Raw genomic sequence first — 9,285 nt, forward strand, 5'->3', positions numbered from 1 at the left:
CTTATTTTGGTCATCTTCTTTTGGCATTGCTTTTATTTTGGTCATATGTTTTGCTTTTATTTGGGTCATCTGCTTTTGTCAATGTAATCTTTTGATTTCTTTTAGCAATGTAGTTTAACCAATGTCCCAAGATACATCACAAATTGTAAAATACAATCAAGTTCAACAAAATATCATTTTCATTGATAAAAGGGTACCCTTGATACAAATAAGTTTCATTACAAGGCATTGTAAACAACTACAACTACTTCTGTTGATCTTAAAACTAACACTACAACTTGTAAACAACTATCCCAAAAAACAAAAACCAACTGATTATTAACATAAAACTAACACTACAACTTGTAAACAACTATCCCAAAAAACAAAAACCAACTGATTATTAACAATGCCTTCAGATTCCGATTTTGGACCTCAAGTTCTTGAATTTGGATTTCAAGCCCCTCATTTTTTATTTCCGCCTCATGACCATGCTTTTCTTCATCTACCCACTTAATAAAGCCAGACCTTGGTCCCTGTACTGTGAATAGCTTCGACTAGCACATACGCATACTAGGGTTACAATAGAAAATCCCCCAAAACAATTCCAGCATCGTACCTCTAATGGGCAAGCATAAAATGCCCTACCTGGGTTTCTTTTCGTAGTTGAAGTACGTATAACGCCTATCGCACCACAATTGCATTTCACCATGTTTGATCGGCTGTGAGAAGAAAGGTGGGAGGAGAAGACTGCGATTGAGAAAGAAATGGGGGAAGAAGACAAATAAACCATGTTTAAAGAAGACAGGGTGACTTAAAAAGACAAAAATACCCCTGCGTGCCTTGCACGTGGGGTGTTTTAACGGAGCAATTAGACGGGATGTTAAGTGAGGGACCAGGATGGTTATGAATTTTACCATTACGGATCATCCGAGTTAAAAATCTTGCTCAGGGACTAGGCGCGCAGGTTACCCCAAACCACAGGGACCATCCGTGTAATTTACCCTTTTCATTGTTACCTGCAACATATGTAAAATTATTTGAAATAGTTACATGTTAATACGGAAAAACAACATTTAATGTATACTATACTACTATACCAGTTAATAATGTTATGTATTGGTTATGTGACATGCATATTTAAATTATATAAATCCATATTCTTATATAATAAGTAAAGTAAAAAGGAATGATAATAAAACAAAATTGAGATGTTAAAAAACAATTACCATTTGAAGTGGTTGACATGACATTGGATTTTTTTTATCCAACAATTACCATTTGAAGTGGTTGATATAACATTGAATCTTTTTTTATTCAAATTTAACTTTCTTTGTTTGCGCCGGACTTTAGAATAATTTGAATCCATATGATGTTTATTTCACAAAAAGAAATAGATCCTATAATAAAATTATAGTAAACGGATGTTATATAAATTGTTAATATATATCATGAATTAGTAAAATCGAGACATTATAAAAATATGCGGATGGCAAAAATTTGGTAATATAAGACAATTTGAAGTTTAAATTTAAAGATGATAAATTGATGTGGACTTATTATAATAAATTCATTCATATAAATATTTATGTATTAAATTTTAGTATAAATAAAGAAAGCAATTTCGTTTAAACCACTACAGCTATACTCAATATCAAAAGTACAATGGCTATTATAGTAAAACAAAATTGTAGTTGTTAAACCAAAAAGATCGAACAAAATTTTTGTGGTTAAGTGGATTAAAAAAACATTTTGTAAGTTAATCAATTGTGGTTGCAGATAATTGAATCGGCGGATGTTAGATCATCCTATGATGCATGTTTTCAATGTTTGTAAATAACAAAGAAATTATAATAATTGATTGCAGACAAAAGCAATCTATTCAAAAAATTGTTGCTTTGTGCCTACTTCTTTTACCAGGTGTTCTTTTAATCATTGGGGAAGGATCTAGAAAAAGCTATGGAAGTGTAAATCGTGATGAAATTGTTAATGGAATTGTTCCACTTGACATTTCTTATTTCGTTATTATTTTTGTTATAAATTTTTTTTATTATTATTATTATTATATAAAAATAAAAATGTAGTAAAATCTGGTTTTCCACGTTAATATTAGGTTAAGAAACAAATCAATTTATGCAGCGGATGATAAAGTTGTTTTTATGTAGTTAAAAAGTATATTAAAAAAAAAGGACCAAAATTCCTTTGCATATTTCCCTTGTTCAAAATTACAGTTACATAAAAAAAAAAAAAATTCAGAAATAAATGAAACAATTTGAAAGTAATAAGGACCAATTTCATAATAAAACAGACACAAATTCACAATTAAAGGACCAAAATGCCACTTCCCATATTTCCATGTCCAAGCATTTTTGGGTTTGTGTTACTATTAATTTCTAAAAAGATTATTTAACAATGACCATTATGTCCTTTTTAACCTTCATTGCTAACATTTTTCATATCATTCAAATTTCTAAAAAGAGACCGAAATACCGTTTTATATTTTTCTAGGAAAACAAAAGCCTTTTTAGAGACCAAAATACCATTACAATGTTTTAGAAATTTCTAAAAAGAGACCGATATACCCTCCCTGACCCATGCAAAGCAGTTATGTTTTTAATACATGGAACAAATTCCTTTTTCACCATATTCCTAACTATGCATCTACATTACAGTCTTCTGTGGAATATAAACAGATTAATCCATAGATTACAACTCTCTAATGGCTGAAAAAAGCACTTCCCCAAATTTGCCAAAAATGGATTTTCAAATTACAACAGAAAGCAGAAAATGGTTTAGAAATTCAATCAACTGTGTTATTAGTAAAATTCAAACGATGAATGTGATTCCGTTTTATGGATCAAAACCATAGAAAATTTAAACAAACATATTAATTTATTCAGCAGCCCATGAATTTGTTTTCATGTAGTTAATAAGTATATTCTAGAAAAAAAAGGACCAAAATGTCTATTCGCATATTTCCCCTGTTCCAAATTACTGTTACATAAAAAAAAAAAAATTTTGTTCAGAAACTGAAAACACATTTTTACAAACAAATGCATCTTTAAGTTCAGAAATTGAAAACACATTTTTACAAACCAATTCATTCTTTAAGTTTATAATTAGGCTACTTGTATGTTATGGTTAAAAGAAAGCGGTTTAGAATTTTTTTTTGTAAAATCTGGTTTTCCATGTTAAATTTTGATAATTTGTTGCAGGATATTAAGTAATATTCATTTGCATTTCATGCTATCGTTATTAAGTTTGATTATTAATAACAAAAAAACCATACATACATAGATGTTTTTATGTAGTTAATAAGTATATTCTAAAAAAAGAACCAAAATGCCCCTTCGCATATTTCCCCTCTTCAAAACTACAGTGACATAGAAAAAAATTATTTTGTGTTCAGAAACTGAAAACACATTAAATATCAAAATGGCAGACAAATTTTGGAGTATAAAAGCCCCAACCCGGCTAAATGGTAACCTGGAATAGAAGCCCCAACCCGGCTAAATGGCAGACAAATTTGTTGCAGGATATTAAGTAATATTCATTTGCATTTCATGCTATCGTAATTAAATTTATAAGTTTGATTATTAATAACAAAACAACCATACATACATAGACATGCACCATATTTATCATACACACAGTAACAATTTAAAACTAAATAAACGACAACATTTAATAAGGAAATCATAATCCGTACTTAAATTAAAATGAAAGAAACCATAATTTCTGAAACCAACAACGAAAGTATTCTTAACCAACCATAAAACCTCAAAAATTATTGTTGGACTGGAATGTTATATAAAAAATGAGAAACGGAAATTTGTTTAAAAAGTTAATAAGATCTCACTTCTCGACTTTAGGAATCAATAGTTGCGTGGACACAACACTTTCCTTGACACCAATGGATTTTTTTTAAGGTTTTGTTGATGACTCACAAACAGTATCTTCAAGATCGGAAACATCTACAAGTTTACGTTTCGCATTGGTAGGTGGTGAAAGGAGGCTAGTGGTGTCGTGGTTAGTTGATGGACTCATTGAAATGGTATTTGGAAAAGTAAAGATAGGAGTATTATCAACAACGAAGGAAGCAGAACCCTTAAATGCAAGAATTATTATATGTTAAAGATTGACATAGGATTAATGTAAAACAACGAAAGAAAAAAAAAAGCAGGAAATTATACCTTAAAACCAATTGTTCTTGAGAGTTGAAATCTGAGACCACGACATTAACAGACTGAGTTTCAATGTCCTATATAACAGATTGTAAATTGTATTTTAGATTGGCAAATATCAACTATATAAAATGTAATATGTAAATGGATTAAGATTTAGTTGTAGTTAAACGTGGTCAATGTCGTTTGCTTTTTCAAGCTTCTCGAGAGCAGAAATCATGTCAACATTATCACTTGTCTTTGATATGTTGTAATTACGAATGTATTTTCTTCCAGACGTATAGCGCTCGACTATAATTTTTAAAGCCATTTTTCTACCAATAAGTTCATTAATCTCAACACGAAAACCAACAATATTACCCATCTACAAAAAAAATGTAAATTAAACAAAAGTTAGAATGAAAATGTAGAAATAATTACAATAAATTATGGATTTTATAAAATATACATTTTCATACTTTTCTATCAAATCTTATGCAGAAAAGTTTAGAATACTTCTAACATCCCGGTCAAAGAGAGTAAGTGTCACTACTCCCACCAAGCCTTGTACTCGAATTTTGAGCATAAAACTAAGGTATTCAGCAATGAAATAAAATAATACAAGTTAGTTAAATATAATAATGAAAGAATATTAAATTTCTTATAATACCTTGGTTCAACAACTATAATTTGCCCTTTCCACTTCTCATGTGTACATACCCATGATTCATTCTCAACCACATGGTCCAAAACATTGGATTGTTCAAGGGGCATTTTTTGAACCTTTCTCTTACAATTCTTGCAAGTTGGGTAGTACCATTGTTGACTATCTTCAAACATCTTAATTGTACCAAGAATGATGGCATAACTCCCCTATAGTAATAAGAAATGATGGTGAGTTAGGAAAATCAAGTATTACCAATTTAAGATTTAATAATATAAATATACCTCATCTAATTCATAGATCATAGAAATTTGGTAGAACGGATTATTTTTAAGAAAGTCATCATGTAAAGGATACATGATGGAATCCGTAGCACGAGAACATGAAGAAGCCGATCCACTTTCTTTTTTCATTCAAACTATTTACAAATAAAGTGCAAGTATAATATCAATAAAAATTATAATTAGTTTAATAGTAATATATAAAGGACTTGATTGTAATATAATCAAACTTTTTTTGAAATCAATAATTTCTTCAACTTGCTCGTCAATGAATAGCTTTGTTGTTAAATATGTGTTATTCACATATGCACGACCTGAAAAGAAAATGAAACAAAATGTTGGATTAAATTATTTCTTATATAAATATTGAAAATCGTAAATATAAAACATTGTATTAATAAAAAGGCCTCAGTGTTTCTTCAACTTAGCACATTGAATAATCATTACAAAATTCCCACGGTGTAACGACGAAATTTTCAAAACAATTTTTTTTTCATTTTTCAACAACCAAATTTATATAAAAATATTCTCAGAAGTATTCAACAACAGTTATCAAATCATAACATATCACAAGATCATAAAATCAAACCTCTTCTCTGTGTGTACGGGTCACGTCGGCGCCTTTCACAGTCCTCGCTAGTACCTTAAACACATAACACAACAACTGTAAGCATAAATGCTTAGTGAGTCCCCCAAAATACCACATACAACACATATGCCACTCGAGGCAACTATACTACCCTCCGGTCGATGTGTCTCAGAGGGACCATCCAGTCCCGTAGCTCGTTGGACCCTCTAGTCCGGTCATAGGTCGTTGGTCCCTCCGGCCCGGTCTGAATCGTTGGACCCTCCGGTCCGGTCTATACAATCATATATCATACATACATCACATAGCACATAATCTCATACATGGAACACAATCTCATACATAGCACATAAATACCTTCCATTCAACTCATAATACCACTCTAGGTAATGTATACTGAGAAGACTCACCTCGTGTAACTCGGAAATCTCGGACTCCGCGAAATAGGATCTAGCCTCCACCTAATCATACGAAAATAAAAACCCTCGGCATCACCACATTTCCCAAGGCTAGACCATTCCCTCTCTTAGCACTCTCAGGAGATTAAAAGACCATTTTACCCCTCTTAAGGCTCAAATATTCTAGAGTTGAGCAAACCTTAAAAGTCAACGAAAGTCAACGATCAAACCTTTGACCAGACTCGCCGAGTGCACTAATGTGACTCGGTGAGTTCAGTCATGAACTCCCGTCCTCAAAATCCCAAATGACTCACTAAGTCACTTCCCCAACTCAGCAAGTTACCATCTGTATGATTTATGGGGAAAACCCATCCTACTCGTCGAGTCTGTTCTTGGACTCAGCGAGTTCAAGCCATGCTCAAACTCAAATGACCTCCTGAGGTCAGATCCGTTCCTTTAATCCTTAGATCTAGCCTCCTTAAGCAAAATAAACACGTAAAGTTTGGATCTTGATGCGCATGCAAATACCTAATGGCTCTAATTGAAGAAATGGCCCCAATATGCCATCCCAAGCTCTTATATCCCAATAACACTCATAAAGATCGAAGAGATATGGTTTCTGGACCACTTTGGATCTAGATCCAAAGTCTCAACACAAAAAGGGACCAATTGCACCACAATCCATACTCTAATAGGGCTAGAAACCCTAACTCTCAAACATTAACACCAAACTGAAGAAGGATCGAAATATACCTCATAATGAAGTTCCTAGCCTCTGAAATCCATAGAATATCGCCTTCTTTAGTCCCCTCTTGCCTTGGCCACCTTCTTCTTGCAAAAACACCCACACAAAGATCAAAAATGACCTCTTCTTCCTCACAAACGCTATGGATCTCTTAGGGTTCCTCTCAGGGGTCTGGTAGCCGCAAATGGTCAAACCCCGGGGATTAGGGTTTCATTAAACAGCGTGCACTCGCCGAGTCCACGAATGGACTCGCCGAGTCCACCATTAAATCAATCTGACCATCCGCGCTCCTACTCGGCGATTCTGAGCGCCTACTCTCCGAGTCTCTCTCCAAAAACGCAATATTAATGCATAAAATAAGATACCAGGGAGTCCGGATGTTACACACAGTGTCTGGATACATAGGAATCAATTTGTTTAGCATGATCTCCCCACAAAGTAGCAAACACTTGTCGTCCCCTAAATGTATATGAATTAAAACAACAATTTTAAAACTAATAATACACTAGTCATTAAAGAAACATACACTAAATCTTCCAATTTCAATGTAATCCTTTTATCCAATTTTTGGATTGCAGGTTCCAGTGGATAGCATTGAAAAACATTACCAATGACATCTATAATATACACGATGGGAGATGTTAGTATATAAATAGTGTTAGGACGGACAATTTATATACAAATAATAGAAGATGTAAAGCCTAAAATCAATGTTATGAACTTACCAAAAGAAATAGTTGAAGGGATAACCTTATCAATAAGATCTTGGAAGTTTGCAAAAGAAAAATAATTCTTGGGCCCATTAAAACCAATGCACTTGGTTACTCTAGTGTTATATTGGAAAAACAATTTGTTTTGAGTGTCAACGAACTTCATAACACCATGAACATATAAAAAGAGTGTTGGCTTATGAATGTAAACATCTGCATATTCTTCAAGTGCTTGCCCCAATATCACATATGATTTGTCCACAGTGCATTCAATTTTATTGCCCTTAAAAAACATTAAATAAATAAATAATAAACAACTATATTATTAACATGTATAAGTAATTATATGATATTATGAAATAATTAAACAGTTTAAAAGCAATTCTTTTTAAATACCTCTTCATCCATCAAAATCATTTCGATTTGTCGTGTCTCATGTTGTTTTGCCCAAATTGTTTGTTTCCAAAGCCTGATTATTCGGACCTTCATTGTGCAATTGTCATTTGAGAGACCTAGATCATTAATCATTGTGATTTCGATTGGATCCATGAGCTGTAAAAGAAATATAAAAACTAAGATTTTGAACAGTTGCATGACAAAAAATAAAGTAATAAGTATATTAAAAAAAGGACCAAAATGCCCCTTCATATATTTCCCATGTTCAGAATTACAGTTACATACAAAGAAAATTATTTTATGTTCAGAAATAACATAAACAGTTTTATGTTCATAACATATTTTATGCTCATAATAAAACAGAAACAATTTCACAATAAAAGAACCAAAATTCCCCTTCCCATATTTCCCCAGTCCAAGCATTTTTGGGTTTGTGTTACTATTAATTAAGTTAATTGCAAGTGTGAAATAATACGATAAAAAAATTGAAAAATACATTGTTCATCACAGTAAAATGACCATTATGTCCTTTTTAACCTTCATTGTTACCATTTTTCATACAAATTTTTTCCTCTCTAATGCATGAAAACAGTAAAAAATCAAAAATACATTGTCCATAAACTTTTTTCTCTCTAATGCATGAAAACAACACTTCCCTAAATGAGCCGAAAATGGATTTTCAAATTACAACAGAAAGCAGAATATGGTTCAGAAATTCAGTCAACTGTGTTATTAGTAAAATTCAAACGATGAATGTGATTCCGTTTTATGGATGAAAACCATAGAAATTTACACAAACAAATCAATTTATGCAGCGGATGATGAAGTTGTTTTTATGTAGTTATTAAGTATATTCTAAAAAAAAGGACCAAAATTCCCCTTCGCATATTTCCCGTGTTCTGAATAACAGTTACAAAAGCCCCAACCCGGCTAAATGGTAACTGGGAATAAAAGCCCTAACCCGGCTAAATGGCATACAAATTTTGGAGTAGAAAATATGGCACTTGGATTATGTATTTTGAATTGCTTTCTGGTAAATAAAATATTAAAAAATACTTTTCAAGTTTTTAATAAAGCATTTAATTGTTAGTTGAATGGTTAATTGATTACAGATATCTGTTTTTTTATGTTTTTATAAAATAAGCACAGGGTTACATTCATGTAATTAAACAGTTCTTATAGTCACTTGAAAAGCGAAACATGATTCTAACTTTGATTATGTCTTACAAGTTGTAACTTGAAGATGTCTATAACGAACAATTAATGTTGAATGCAATTCTTGAACTGAGTGTTGTCTATCAAATGGAAAGATCATACAAAAACAATGAAATTATAAATGTAACATGTGAAAAATATATATTCA

At 31.8% G+C, this 9,285-nt stretch overlaps 1 protein-coding gene and 1 long non-coding RNA gene across 2 annotated transcripts; both read right to left on the reverse strand.

The window, feature by feature from the left end:
• Positions 1 to 296: 296 nt before the first annotated feature.
• Positions 297 to 980, reverse strand: LOC145017297 (uncharacterized). The gene is made up of 2 exons (XR_013666460.1): positions 599 to 980; positions 297 to 515 (listed from the first exon to the last, which is right to left on the reverse strand). It is a non-coding gene; the product is annotated as an uncharacterized LOC145017297 (long non-coding RNA).
• Positions 981 to 3,903: 2,923 nt separating this feature from the next.
• On the reverse strand, positions 3,904 to 8,465 carry LOC145016594 (uncharacterized). The gene is made up of 11 exons (XM_078974860.1): positions 8,460 to 8,465; positions 7,923 to 8,078; positions 7,542 to 7,809; positions 7,343 to 7,433; positions 7,205 to 7,275; positions 5,318 to 5,401; positions 5,091 to 5,209; positions 4,863 to 5,015; positions 4,336 to 4,527; positions 4,181 to 4,240; positions 3,904 to 4,086 (listed from the first exon to the last, which is right to left on the reverse strand). Exons 1-11 carry the CDS (start codon positions 8,463 to 8,465, stop codon positions 3,904 to 3,906), a joined length of 1,383 nt encoding a protein of 460 aa, XP_078830986.1.
• Positions 8,466 to 9,285: the final 820 nt, after the last annotated feature.

The sequence above is a fragment of the Lactuca saligna genome, chromosome 9 (assembly GCF_052625555.1).
Source record: "Lactuca saligna cultivar CGN05327 chromosome 9, ASM5262555v1, whole genome shotgun sequence".
NCBI classification, from domain to species: Eukaryota; Viridiplantae; Streptophyta; class Magnoliopsida; order Asterales; family Asteraceae; genus Lactuca; species Lactuca saligna.

Excerpts from the sequence above, each read along its gene's own strand:
- LOC145016594 (XM_078974860.1), bottom strand. Across the intron at positions 7,810-7,922 it reads TGATTTTGATGGATGAAGAG|GGCAATAAAATTGAATGCAC; the intron begins GTATTTAAAAAG and ends ATGTTTTTTAAG. Across the intron at positions 4,528-4,862 it reads TGGTTGAGAATGAATCATGG|ATGGGTAATATTGTTGGTTT; the intron begins GTATGTACACAT and ends TTTTTTTTGTAG.